This window comes from Lolium perenne, chromosome 7 (genome assembly GCF_019359855.2).
Source record: "Lolium perenne isolate Kyuss_39 chromosome 7, Kyuss_2.0, whole genome shotgun sequence".
Classification (NCBI taxonomy): Eukaryota; Viridiplantae; Streptophyta; class Magnoliopsida; order Poales; family Poaceae; genus Lolium; species Lolium perenne.
In genome coordinates, this window is record NC_067250.2 from 319844981 (window position 1) to 319859341 (window position 14361).

Consider the following 14361-nt stretch of genomic DNA (forward strand, 5'->3'; position numbering starts at 1 on the left):
GCGGAGACGAGGATGTATTCCCGTGTTCCCTTGCTTTGCAACAAGGTACGTCACGTTTGGAGGAGTGGAGGTCCCACGAAGGATTCCCCGCGCCACGAAGGCTCACCCTATTCTCCGAACCACACCCACGAAGGATAATGGCCCTTTCCTTATGGTTAGCTTTTCCTCCGCTCCGGAGATGGCAAGCTCCACAACCACTTCACAAGCTCCACGAAGGAGAAGCCCGGGCCTCTTCACAATCTTCTTGAAGAGATCACCGGAGCACCAATCACCAAGCCAACTAGGAGGTCACCCTCCAAGAGTAACAAGCTCACGGTCTCTCACTCGAACAAATCGTGGTGGAGAGCTCAACACTATGCAATGATGCAAAGCAAGAACACCGGAGGTGTTCAAGTCCTTCACACTCAAATCTCACCAAAGCAACGAATGCTAGGATGAGATTGGAGAGGAAGAACAAGGGGGAAAGTCAACCAAAGACTCCAAGATCTAGATCCCAAGAGATTCCCTCACTTAGAGAAGAAATGGTTTGGTGGAAGTGTAGATCTAGATCTCCTCTCTCAAATCCTCAAATATGAGCAAGAATGGTTGGAGGATTCAAGGGGAAGAGCAAGTTCTTCAAATAGTAGCAATGGAGGAGAGAGAATGGGAAGAACTAGTTGCTCAAGGTGGAAGAAGGGTCTATTTATAGCTAGGAGCAAATAAAACTGTTGGGGGGAAAAGACAAGAAAAACGGGCAAAAAACAGCTCTAAAAAGTAGCCCAGCCGGTTGCCAGGCCGGCCGACCGGCTGGCACCGAGGAGCCCGGTCGGTGGCCCGGTCCGACCGGCTCAAGAACTGGGCAGCGAGCCGAAGCGCGCGCACGGGCGGCGGGGAGCAAAGGGGCGCGCGGGGGAGCAGCCAAGTGAGGCGCTCGTGGGCCGCGCGGGCGAGCTTGCCCAGCCCCGGCCAGGGCGCGCGGGGGGCGGCGCGTGGGCGGCGCGGAGTGGAGCGGGCCGCGCGGGGAGGCGGCGCGTGGGCGGCGCGGGTGGAGCGGGCCGCGCGGGGGAGGCGGCCCAGCCTCGGCGAGGAGGCCGGTCCGGCCGGGGCACCGCCGGGCGGGCGGTCGGTGACCGGGCTGCGGCGACGGACGTGGGCGGCCAGGCCCACGGGGTATCCGCCCGGATGGCACCGGTTCCCTGTGCCGGTTTTCGAAGGTGGGCCGGCGCCGGGTCCGGTCGGCCGGCTGGCTCCTTCCCCTTTTTTCTTTTCTTTTTCTTCTTTTCTCTTTTTCTTTAATAACAATTGCTCCCGAACTCCGAATCGCATGAAACCAATTTTGCTTGGAAGATAACAACAAATGCTATCTAATAGAAAGTGAAAACCCAAGAATCTGTAGGAGGGGATTTTATCATGAATATAAAAGGTAGAACCTTATATCATGAATAACCGGTAAAATCACCCAACCTCGAAAACGCAATAGAAGATGCATGTGAACTCCGTTTTCGATGAACTTGGGCTTGTTGTAAAGCTATCAACAAGCTCAAGAACCTCACACCGAGAAATACCAAGAAGCAATAAGAATGTGCAAAGTATGCAAAGGATTGAGCTCCCTAAGACGATGTGATCAAGTTACCCAACCGAAAGCCCCTCTTAATAGTGCGGCTATCTATCCTATAATCCGGTCTCCCATCAACCACCTCGAGACCGGTAAAAGGAAAACCTATCAAGGTCATACCTTTGCCTTGCGCATCCCGCTTGATCTTGATGATAACTCTTCAAGCTTCACTCAAGCCGGAATGCCTTACTTGATCAATGTTGCTTCGTGAAGACTCACAAATACTCCCCCATACACTATGATGGGAAAGCCACATTGATGCACATCTTCACATATCCATTATCACCAAATGGACGGCAAGCTTCAAGCATGTGATTCACTCAAGATGCTCATCTTGAACTTGCCCAACTCAACCTTGTATCTTCTCATACTCACATAAGATAGAGCATGGCTAATATTGAGTTCCACATAAGAACTCCATCTTCATTTCTTCTTATTGATCATATCACATATATATCTTCATACCGATGATCTTGATGCCAATACACAAGGTATACCTTTATCTTTATGGCATCCATACTTGAATCCAACACATGGAGAGCAAGTAGTACCTATGGAATATTCCTTCATATAAACTCAATGAAAACATTAGTCCATAGGGGTTGTCATTAATTACCGAAACCACACATAGGGGCAATGTACCCTTACACAACGGAAGCAGAGCTTCCTGCGCTTCATAACGGAGAGGGACGACGGGCTCGAGGGAACAGGGGTCAGCGACGTGAGCCTCGAGGCCGGCGGACAGCGGTTACCGGCGCCTGGATCTGGCGAGACGGACGCCGCAAAATCATGCTCCCCCAACTGCCTGGAGCTAGCAGTCGAGCGGTCGAGATCGGACGGTGGCCGCGAGAGCGGGGAGAGGCGATGGGGGCAACGTGGAATGTTGACCGATGCATGTGGCGACACGCAAGGAGCAGGGGTCGCGGCACGTGGTGGGGGAGGTGGCGATGGCGGGGGCTGAGAAACGGGGGTGGAGGATGTGGGAACTGCCAATATCGGATGGATCGAGAGCTGCGACGCCGACGCGAGGGCCCCAGCGCCCAGGCGGACCACGTCGGCGAAGGAGGGCAGGTGACGGTTGGGCGAGTTGGACTCGGTGGGGGTGGACTTTGAGGCGTTGACATCTGCACGTTTTTGAAATCGGAGATGCCGCCGAGCGTGGTCAACGGAGGGATGGCAGAGCAGGGCCAGGCCGGCGTAGTCGAAGCGACCCCGGCGGAGCACGGCAGCGGCGACGCTGGTCGAGGCAACCGAGGTGGAGAAGACGCCGGGCTCTGGCTCGCACAAATAAAACGGTCCGCGCGAGAGGAGAAGTGGAAGTTGAGGGCGTTGAGGACGGTGAAGAACGGTGGCCGGCCACGACCGGTGAGGGAGGTGATCCAGAGAGAGCAGCTGGCCGGCCAGTGGAGAGAGAGAAGGAGGAGATGGGGGAGCAAACGCCGGAGTGGAGCGAGGCGAGCAGAATCGGAGGAAAGGCGTCGCCGGGCGGCAAAGCGAAAGGGAACCGCGATGCGGACGGGGACGCCCGCGGCGGAGCGGCAGCAGCGAGATCGGCGGACAGCGTCGGAGAGGGCCGAGCGGGGCGGGCGAGGGCTAAAGGCGGCTGGGCGGGGGTGGGGAGGAGCGGTGGTTGCTGGGACAGGGGCGGCGGGAGGCGCCGGGCGGGCGCCCAACGCCGGGGAGCGCGGCTCTCAACTCTCATCCTTTCTCTCCTCACACTGGATCTCAACATCTAATTGCATATGCTGCTCTTGTGAAAATGCTCTAGTCAGCTAACTGTTCTTGTGAAAATGATACATCTTCAGTTATTCTTGTCCGGTAAGCATGATTATAAATGCATCGCAATATCTTACTGTATGCAAGGTATGGCTGATAGTATAATAGCAATGCTCTGAAAATACAGTATAAAAACACGTGCATATATGAGATATGCTGCAGTACATGGATTTATTTTTGAAAGTTTATGCGTGTGTCTTGTGAAAATGCACTCAAGATAGAAACAGGAGATCATTTATTCTGTTTCCAGAGCTACATATTCGGTTTCCAGTAGCATTAAAAATTTGCCCGTTCTCACTTTCATATGGAAACTATTGCATTGCTGACGGAGTGTCTGCTCCTGGTGCAAAAATGACTGTTTATTCAAAGGAACTGAAGCAAGTTTTTACAGGTGCGGGAGAATCCTTGAGGGGTTGATGCACATGATCTTCTACGGAGCGGAAAGAAGAGTTGTTGCCAGCACCTCGACAACCTGCAGCTGGTGGCTCCGTCAGTCACCAAATCATCGGTGGAGGAGGTGCAGGAGGAGGCAGTGCGTGATCCAATCCCTGGTGACCTCCTGGCCCTAGCGCCTCCTGGCGAATCCCTGGACGAGGGCGATGAGCTTCCGGCCAAGGGGACGGCGGGCGGCTTCCGGGATCGATCGGAGCTGGACGTGGGGGCGGATCGTGTGGCGATGGGGAGGACCGATTCTTCCTGGGGGAGAAGGGATCTGGCTGGGGAGAGGAAATAGCAGATCACACCAGTTGTTGGTGTCTTTTTTGCAAAGAACCACAACAGTGCTTTGATGTTGCAAGGAACACCATATTTTGCTATAATTATTTGCACAGAACACATAAAAGTAATTAAACAGCTTGATGGATAATTAGTTAGTTGGGCTTGCTGGCGGCCCAGCATGGCAATTCTTCTATGTGGTATGCCGCATCGTCAATTTTTCTAATTTTTGAAATCATAATATTTTTGAAAATATGCATATTTTTAAAATCTGAACATTTTTTAAACATGAATTTTGTATTAGTTGAATATTTTCAAAAATAAATATGAATATTTCCAAAATTTGGACACTTTTCAAAATCTAAATATTTTCATGTTTTGAACATTTTTAAAATCTAAAGAAATTTTAAACCTGGAGATTTTCCAATTCTAAATTTTTTAAACTATGAACTTTTCAAAATATAAAAAAATTTAAACTATGAACATATTTTAATCTGAACAAATGTAAAATCTGGAAATTTGCAATTCTGATTTTTTTAAGAAGTGATTTTTTATTTATAAATTTTCAAAATTTGAATATTTCTCGCAGTCTTAACATTTTTAAATCTAAACTTTTTCAAAATTTGAACTTTTTATTAAAATTTAAGCCTTTTCCAATTTTGAACATTGATGCTGGCGGTGCGCCTGCACGCACGAGGAGGCTGAGGGTATTCTGGCTAGGACCAGTGGACTTCCTCGTGTTGCAGGCTGTGCGGATTTCTCGATGGCGCGCCACCGGCTATCTTTAAGGTGGCCGCCTCCGGCTGGTAGGGACGAGACAATGGAGATGAATTACCATGTTGGACCCGCTGACAACAGGACTGACTAACTATCCATCAATTGTGTTAATTGCTGATTGTGGGTTGTATGCAAATAATTACATCAAAATATGGTGTTCGTTGCAAAAACAAACCACGGTTGTGGTTCTATGCAAAAAAGACACGAACAAGTGGTGTCATCTGCTATTTCCTCGGCTGGGGAAGGAGGAAGCTTGTTGGGGGAGGAGCGAGCTGGCCGGTGGAGGATCGATTCCGGCGGGGCTGGGTGAGGACGGGGAGTTGAGATCGGGATCTAAGTTTTAGATAGGGGTATAGATGTCTTTTCATCCATGGACAGCACACAACCGGCCCTAACATTGGCGCACCGCCCGCAGTCCTCATCATCGGTGTGCTGCCGCTCCTGTCGCCGTCCAAGACTCAACTGTCAAGGTTTGAACTGGTTGGTGTCTCGTGGGTCGGTTTGGTTAGAACAGTTTGGTAGAAAAGTGAGCTTTATGTAGCCCCGGCTGACTAATTTGTTGTCAATCCAACTAATTACTTAATTTGGATTCTATGCAAGTGATTACTTCAAATGTTGGTGTATTCTGCAAAAACTGTGCAAAAGAAGACCAGACATAGACATGTGGTGTTACTTGCAATTTCCTCTAGAGTAACACATGAGAAGCTAACCTTCGGGGATTCACTGTGGGCAGTTTTGACTCCTCAATCCTCTAATTCCTCGTATACTAAAGATTGGTGATTATTTTTAACATAAAGAATTTCGCACTTAGCAAATAAGGGCATTTACTGATTGCTAAGAATTATGGAGAAAGTATATTGCTTTGGACTTGGTACTACTTCAGGGTAAGACTGTGTATGCATTGAATACATGATTAAAAAGGAAATTTATGCATTCAATTGATCAAGTTGTATGTCAGAATCATACAAGTGTAGGCCAATTCACTTCCCCAAGCAACGGCCAAAACATCTAATGGCAAAGGACACACTCAAACAATTTAAAATGCTCCTTCTATCCCATGAAACTTGTTCTATTTTTGTCTAAATTTTAATGTATAAATTTATTCTTCTATAAAAACATATCCATGGGTATTAATTTTTTTTAAAGATCGTAACAACCCAGCAACGAAGGCTGCAGTTTCCCCTGACCATCGTCTCTCTCGGTCTCTCCCAAGCCCGTTGCTCCGAATCTCTCTCGCCTCTGAAAACCATGGCCGCGAGCTCGCGTGCGTTCGGGCCGTTTCCCCTGACGGCGGCGAGACCTCGGTTGTCACGAGAGAATAACCCGAGACACGAATATCTCCCTTCCTGCCGCCTCCCTACCCTCCCCCCCCCCCCCCCCCTCCCCTGCCCTGGCCCTCCCCTCGAACAGATCTGGGTGGAGCCTAGCCGCGGCTTTCACTGGCGCGGCGGATGTCGCCTAGTCCATGTCGAGAGCTCTCTGTGCGCGCCCCCGCGGCCGCCCGTCGTCGACCCCTCCCGGTCGGCGTTACACGCGTGTCATTTGGTCCTGAATGGGTCTTGGGTGGAGGCCAAGACATTAGAGCATCTCCAACAGGCAAATCTGTCTCTGTAAACCGGGGATTCGGCGCGCTGTATATCGCTAGCGCGTGTTAGCGAATTTGCCCGCGGCAGAGGCTCTATTTTGCAGCGCGCGTTGCTGTGCGAAACACGCACCTTCGGCAGAGGCTCTATTTTGCAGCGCGCGCGGCACAAACTGCTAATCCGACCTTTTTTTTGAAAATTTAAATCAAACAAACTATAAAAATTTGATCGAAAATACGAATATATTTTAAAAGTTTAACGATACAATGCGACATATAGAACTGCTAACTACTCGTCCGACTCCCAATCGAAGTCCGAGCTGCTCGAAGTCGTCTCCGACACCGGCGTCGTCGTCCACTCGAAGGAGGAGGAGGAGGAGAGGACGATGGTCGACGGCCCTGCGCCGTTCTTCTTTTTCTCCTCCTTCCTCGCCGCCTTCGCGGCCTTCGCCGCCTTCCTCGCCGCGGACTCAGCACGGCGCTTGTCGCGGCTAGCTTTTTTCTTCGCCTTCGCCGCCGCCTTCTCCTCCTCCTTCTGCTCCTTCTCCGTGTAGAAGGCCACCGTGGCGGCGACGTCCTCGGGGAAGCGGCGCGCCCATTCAAGGCGAAGCGCCTCGTCGCGCTCGGCGATGAGAAGGCGCTCCCGGCCCGGCGCCGGCGGCGCTTTGCTCCCGCGTGATCACCGGCGGCGGCGGCGCGAGCATCTCCGCCGCTCCCGCGTGAACACATCGTGGAAGTTCATTGCGCGGCGGAGCGGCCCGGCCGCTACGCGATGGCGTCGTACGCCCGCGCCGCCTCGTGCGCCATGTCGAACGTGCCGAGGCGGATCCGCTCTCGCCGGAACGGATTTCCGCGTCGAATCGGCCGCTCGGCCGCGCCCGAACGCCGTGGTAGCCGGAGGCGGGGCGGCGGCGCGGAGGCATCTTCGCGCGGGGGTGGAGGGGACGACGGCGGAGTCGCGTGGAGGCGGAACGGCCGGAGGCGGAGCGGCGCGGGAGGGAGAGAGGCGGTGAGAGAGAAGGACGGAGGCGGAGACGCGTGGGAGGGATGGCAGTTGGCCGCTTCGCGCGTGGCGTGTTTATAGCGCACGCGGCAGATATCCCGCGCGGGATAGCGCGAAAGCGCGCGGGCGGCAATTTTTTTAGCGCGCCCGCGCACGGCAAACCGGCGGTTTTTTTGCCGCGCGGGGCTTTTACAACGCCTGTTGGAGATGCTCTTAACCTTGTGTAGTCTGTTTAAAATTGTGTAGTCAAATACAGGCATTTATATGATTTTTTCGTAATTTTTACATGATTTCAGTCTATGTACCTGAAAAACTGTGTAGTCATATGCAGCTATAGTGTGGCTCCGCCACTGGGCCAACCAAGCTTGACCGACCAGTGGCATCGCCGTTGCACGATGACTCTTCTGCTTCAAGATTGACCATGGAATTGGATTTAATTACTTTGGCGATTCGGGGAGGACTGGAGGGGCAGCACCAGTTACAAGAATGAGATGTAGAAGATATGGAGGTACAGTAGTATTTGTTTTTTGCCTTTAAGGAATGAAGTATTTGTAATGCCTCAAGTTGCTGATGCTTGAACAAAACGGAACAGAGAGATTCTGCTCGAAAGAAGAAAAAAAAAAATACCAACCCAAGAAAAGAAAAGATGACAAAGTGGATCAGCATCGACACGACACTATCTGCAAGTGCACGCAAGGAACCATGAATGCTTTGGCAAAAGGAAAGCAGCGAGATGCCAAATTAAAGCCCGGGTACCTACTGCATTCGGGTCCAGACCTCAACCACATATGACAAAGTGAAACTTTCTTCTGTTTCGAGCAAGATGGTCGAGTGATCGTATATCTTTGAGTGGACTGGATTTTCTTGGAGATAACTGTTATTTTCCCTGCAAGTGTCCTTCCCTCCCCCTCGAATCGATGTGGCCTTGACGACTCTAGAGGTACTGCAATTGCATGTTCTGCATACAATATACAGATATATATAAAGCTTGTGTAGGGTAATTGACAAAAGCTCCTACCATCACACCCAAGTTCCAACGAATTTTGGTGCTCTGTGTTGAAGTGCATTCTGTTCCCGAGCTCGGCTACAGGCTAAGCCAACTGATTTTTTCCAGGTGCTGAGCAAGATGATTGGGTGATAAATCTTCAGCTCTACGATTGGATTTCACTGAAATAACTTCTCGGTTGTTGCCGAGTCTTAATTAGTTCGCTCCTCCTCAACTTGATCTGCAGCCTCGCGGCTCTAGAGGTACCAACTGAAATGCATCTTGTACAAAATATAATAAAATCGTGTCTTGTCAATTGTCATATGTTTCACAGCGTCTGATCAGGCATCTTGCTTTTGTAGGGACTGAAGAAATCTGCAGCTGATTGTCTATCATGGCTTTCTTCTGCTGGTATTAGTTTTCTGTCGAGAACTTCAACATGTCCAAACATCCAACCAACCTAACGCTGGTTGGTACCTCTTCTCCTAACTAACAGAAACCAAGTCCAGTGATTGATCTACATTGTATGTTTCACTATCGTTTTTTGTTAATCAACCTGGAACTTACACGCACGCGCACACGCACTATTTAAACTTTCAAACCAGATTCATGCCTTCACTAATCTTATAGTTAAGATTGCATCATTCGTTGCTTTAATTTATTCATAGGCAAGATAGTGTCACACCCTTAGTCGATTTACTACTCTCAACACAAGATCCATGTCCCCGATAGAGGATTACAGCATGAATTTGGGAGGGAGAGTAGAGCCTAGGTGGGAAAAGAAGGCCAGCAGGGGAAGGGGAAATAGGGCCGGTTTCTTATATGTTCTTCGATTCCTTTTCCTCCAACATCTCCTTGGCTTAAGTCGTCCATGTGCTAGCTGGATACCACTGGCTCTCGTGTCGATCATGTCGTGGTTGCTGGGCTGGCCCAGTGCATGCCCATGAGTCGTGGAGCCCATGACATTCCTCCGCACTTCAAGAGCGGCTTGTCCCCAAGCCGGTGCCCTGGGTAATCGAGATTTCAGCTCCGCCAGATTCTCCCATGTCGCGAGCGAGCCAGGTAGGCCGGACTGGATCAGCCCCTGCTCCAACTTCTTGTGGCGGTGTTGTACTTGTCGTCGCTGAAGCACCTAAACAATAACCTAGAGGTGAGGCGAGACGTCGTCGACCCGGGGCGGCTCTTGATGGACCACCTCCAGGTCATCCCTTTACGGAGCTGGGATTGATGACCACCTCCGGGGTCATCCCTTTACGGAGCTGGGAGACGTGGAACACCAGGTGCAATTTTGACCCTCCGGTAGCTTGAGCCGATATGAGAGCTCCCCCACCTGCCTCGTCGCCGGGACCTCCCTCCACCTGCTGCCCCTCCTCGACCCCGGGCATCCCTGCCTGCTGCTGCCCCTCGCTGGTCATCGCGGTTGCCCCTGGCTGGACGGTTTCGGGTGAAGAACTCCGGCGCATTGGTCTCGCCTGCGGACGTCCTCGTGCCTGCGGTGCCCACTCCTTGTCGGCCGCTCAGCTCCTCTGCCGGTGCCGTCTCCGGCATGCTGCTGCTGTCGTCGGCATCCCTGCCTCCTGGGGGTTTACCTTCCGCAGCGTTGGCTCGCGCTGTTCCGGGTGTTGGAGGAGCCGTGAAGCTGTTGGAAGCCGCGATGGCCGCGCCCGTAGCTGTCCAGCTTCTCGACTCTGCTGCTCCTGTTACGCCTACCCTCTCCACCGTGCCGCCGCCTGCTCCATCTCCGCGAGGCCCCTCCGCCCCGCTGCGGCCTGCGTTGTGGGCCTCCTTTGTTGATGACGATGAGGAAAGCGATGAAGTGCTGGCCCCACAGACGCCACCGGATGTCACCAAAACCTGCTGCGGGGCTAATGTACCGTGTTCTGCTGTTGACGACGGTATGGTGGGAAATGGGGCGGTGCCCCTCGCTGCCATGCCATGGCCTCCATCTTGGGCATCCGGTGCGGACAATGTCGATGAGGACGGCGAAGAGGAGCTAGTCCCCCAGACGCCACCGGCCTCCAAGACCTTCAACCTTGTTGTTGTCATGGAGGTGGGTTGTGCTGCAGGCGAGCATGATGGGTGGCAGGAGGTATTGCCGCGGCGCGGCCCGCGGCGCTCGGCTCTGCTCGCCGTCCTGTCCCTGCTTGGCTCAAGGGTAGATGTTGCAGGTGCCTTGCTCCTGGTCACCGCGCTGCGGTTTGCTGTGATCCCTTCAGGTGCTCTCGATGCCTTGAGAACGGTCATCGCGCACGTGTCTGCCGCAACGCTTGGCGTCCTCTCAGCTTGTTGGAAGGCCATGTCGCGTCGTCGCCCCGCCAGGCGAATGCTTCTCGCCGGGCCCAGGTTGAGGTCTCGCTCCCGTCAGTTGTGCCTCGTCGTCGATCATGGGCGTCAGTTGTTGCTGCTCCTGTTAACTCTTTGGCCTCAGCAGATATGCGATCTGCCTTGGAGGTGCAGGCTGAGTTGATTTAGGAGGCCGTCCCTCCTCTTCACGAGGCTGTTGACTCCTTGCACGACTGGATGCTTGCGATTGGGGGCTTTCTGGATCGGGCGGAAGCTGTGTTGGATAGGCTCTCCGGAGTGCCTACCGATCCTTTGGTTCTGCCTGTTGTTGGCAAAGTGGGTGCGACCGGAGCAAGCCTTCACGGTTGTTTCTCTCCTCGTGCTAGGGCGAGCTCGGTGATCACGGCTCCCGTCATGAAGATCATGCCTGAGCTCCTGGAGTTGTGTGGTGGTGTGCTTACGCCTCCCTCCGTCGAGGAAGTGAGGCCTGGCTCACACGAGTCCTCGAATGTGGTTTCTCCGCCGTGTCTTGGCTTTGAGAAGTGTGATGTTGTTGACGTTGCAGTGTCTCTCTCGCCTGAGTCCGACAGGCAGATGGTTCCTATTGATGATGGGGTTCCTAAGTCTGGACTATTGTCAGCGGTGCCCGAAGCTATCGTCGCCAGGGGAGTTTGCGATTTTCTCGCCACCTTGGCTATTGCCTACCCTGGATCCGCAGTTGGCTGATCAGTGCCCCCAATGTCCAGTTGGCTGATCAGTGCCCCCAATGTCGTAGCCTGTCCTTCACGGCTCGGTGTTGGAGTGTCTCGTCTGTGTGTTTGTTAATGTTGCGGTGTTGAAGTGTTGGAGTGTCTTGTTTGTGGGCGTGCGTGGGTGTGTTCTTTGTGTGGGCTTGGCCCTGTCGCGGTAGGTTTTCGCCCGATTTTCTCCTAAAAACTGGGCACTCTCTTCTTAATTAATGGATAAGGCAATGCTTTTGCCTCCGTTTCAAAAAAAAAAAGAGCTCCCCCACCTTCTGTTCAACTTGGAATGGGCCAAAGAAGCTAAGGGCGAGCTTGGCATTGGCGTGGAGCGCAAGCGACTGGAGATATGGCTGAAGGCGCAAATACACCCAATCTCCAACCTGGAAACAAAGATCATAGCGCTTACCATCGGCGAAGTGTTTCATACGCAAATTAGCGTGATGCAGATGCTAGCGCAGCACGGCCGTCATCAGCTTGCGTTCCTGAAGCCAATCATGTAGATCACAGACCACTGGAACTGTCTGGTCTAAGAATCCCAGGTAACAAGGTGCATGACCATACAGGGCTCTGAAAGGTGTTCTCCTGATGGCTGTGTGGTAAGAAGTGTCGTACCCGAATTCTGCCAACGGTAGCCACTTACTCCACTTGGAAGGACAAGAGCTGATGAAACACCTGAGATAGGTTTCCAAGCAATGGTTGATCCTCTCAGTATGTCCGTCCGTCTGCGGGTGGTAAACTGTACACATACAGAGTTCAATCTTTGATAACTTGAATAACGCCTGCCAGAAATGGCTGGTGAAAACTCTGTCACGATTAGACACTAGAGCTTCTGGCATCCCATGTAACTTGAAGACATTGTTCGATGTAAACTTGCGCCACCTATATCGCTGTCTATGGGTGTCCTAATGGCAAGAAGTGTACATATTTGGTCAGTTTGTCCCCCGCTACCAACACAACACAGTCGTAAAACCTGACGACTTGGGTAGCCCTTTGAAAAAATCAAGTGGGGGGGGGGGGGGGGGCAACCCTAGCCGCCGCCGCAAGAAGCCCCCTCCACCTCCTCTCCTGCTTCGCCGCCGCTGGAGGTGGGCCGGCAAAGCCGCGCGCCCCCCGGGGAAGGTGGCGGCGGGGCGTTTTTCTCTCCCCCGCGTCCCCTGGCGAGAGGGAGCTCGTCGGGCGCGGGGCGGGGGCGCTGCGCCGGGCGGAGGTGTCGGCACGCGGACGGGGAGCGGCGGTGGTGCGGTGGCGCAGGCGTGGCGGGGCTTGGTGGTGCTGCTGCATCGCTGTCGTCGCGGCGCGCGCTCGTGCCCGCGGCGGCGGATCTGAGGATGACCTCGGCGGAGGGCTGCAGTGGGAGGATGCGGCAGTGGTGCCTGTGGCGTCGCGGCGCGTGCTCGAGCCCGCGGCGGCGGATCTGCGGTTGGCCGTGGCGATGGGCTGCAGCGGTGAGGCTGCAGCGGTGGAGGTTACCATGCTGGCGGTGATCTTCGGTTTCCTTTCGCGGTGATGGCTGCCCGGGTTCGCTCTGGTTGCTTTTGGCAACTAACTCGCGGGCAGCGGTGATGATCCGTACGGCGGCTTTTGTCGCGGCGACGGGGAGCCTAGGCGTGGCGGCGGGAGGGACGCTTGATGATCGTCGGGAGCATGGAGGGGGAGAGGCGTGGTGGTTGTGCCGATCCTTGTTGGGCGGGCGTGAGGACTTAGTCTCATCGCTGGGCGAAAGCCTTGTCTTGGCGGCTGGCCAGGACCGACGACGGTGACGCCCACGGGCGCCGCATCCTTCTTGAAGTCGTCGTCGCAGCGGTGTGCGGTGTGCTTTCGCTCCTTCACCCGGGTTCTCCGGGGGAAACCCTAGATCCCTTGCGGGATCGGGCGTGGGTGGCGCTTTTGTGTCGCTTTGCCTCTTGAGGCCTCGCTTTGGACGACCACTGGTCGGAGGGGTCTGTGGAGTGTTTTGGTGGTTTGGCGGAGGCGAGTTCGTCTTCGGCCAGGCGGGACACGGCCTTGGGGCCGGCATGGTAGTTGGAATGGTGGCTCCGGTCTTTCGCCTCCGCCTGTTGCGTTGAGGTGTGGTGTCAACCTAGGTGATCGTCGACCCGTGTGGAGCGCAGCCTCGGGGCTGGCGTGTGGTGTTGTGTTGTACGGTTTTTCGGTCAGTTTCCCTCGTAAACGGGCCAACTCTTTTCTCCTATATCAATGAAAGGCAAATCTTTTGCCCCGTTTCAAAAAAAAATATATCAAGTGACACCACCTGCCATGCTTCATCGGGCACCTTCAGTGGTTTTAATAGGGCAGGGTATTTCACGTGTGCTGCCTTAGTGCCTTTGCTTGCTTGCACGTTGCACAGAGATCCACAAATTGTTTGACTGTCTGTCGCATCCGGACAAGCAAAAAGCTGGCGCACACGCTGCAGCGTCGCCTGCACCCCAGCGTGGCCACCAATAGTACCGGAATGCAAAGCCTGCAGTGTCTTCTGGTGCATCAACTGGTTGCCACCCACGAAGATCTGCTTATTGTAACGCAGAAGGTCACCATCACGTACCAAATGCTTGATCTTACTGTCCGGTTTCTGAAACTTCTCCAATATATGCCGAGTAATGGGATCTTGCGCATACCCTCCTTAATTTCCTGCAGCCAATCCGGAGTACCCACTGTAATTGCCAAGAAAATAGATAATATTTTCGTAAAGCTTCTGTCGGACAATCCGTTTTCTGCCTTAAATCTCAATAGTTTTAGCGTTGACGTCAATTTTGTGTGCTCTTTCTTACAATTTGGGTACAATTGTACCTGAGTCATTCAGCAAGGCATTAAAATTCAAGTAGTCACTACTATGATTAGGGTTATAGGTGGACGACTTAGCCGTGACGCAACAAACGTCACTGCTGTTACCCGTGGCGTACCAGA

At 53.3% G+C, this 14361-nt stretch overlaps 1 protein-coding gene across 1 annotated transcript in view; it reads left to right on the forward strand.

Annotated features, from left to right (window-relative positions):
• The window catches only part of LOC127316879 (uncharacterized), a 37000-nt gene that overhangs the window by 15738 nt on the left and 6901 nt on the right, over positions 1 to 14361 (forward strand). The window contains exons 4-7 of the mRNA XM_071823048.1: positions 7768 to 7954; positions 8039 to 8386; positions 8561 to 8694; positions 8794 to 8900. Of these exons, the coding sequence (XP_071679149.1) occupies positions 8871 to 8900 (30 nt within the window). The 5' untranslated portion in view covers positions 7768 to 7954; positions 8039 to 8386; positions 8561 to 8694; positions 8794 to 8870. The remainder of the gene's footprint in view (positions 1 to 7767; positions 7955 to 8038; positions 8387 to 8560; positions 8695 to 8793; positions 8901 to 14361) is intronic.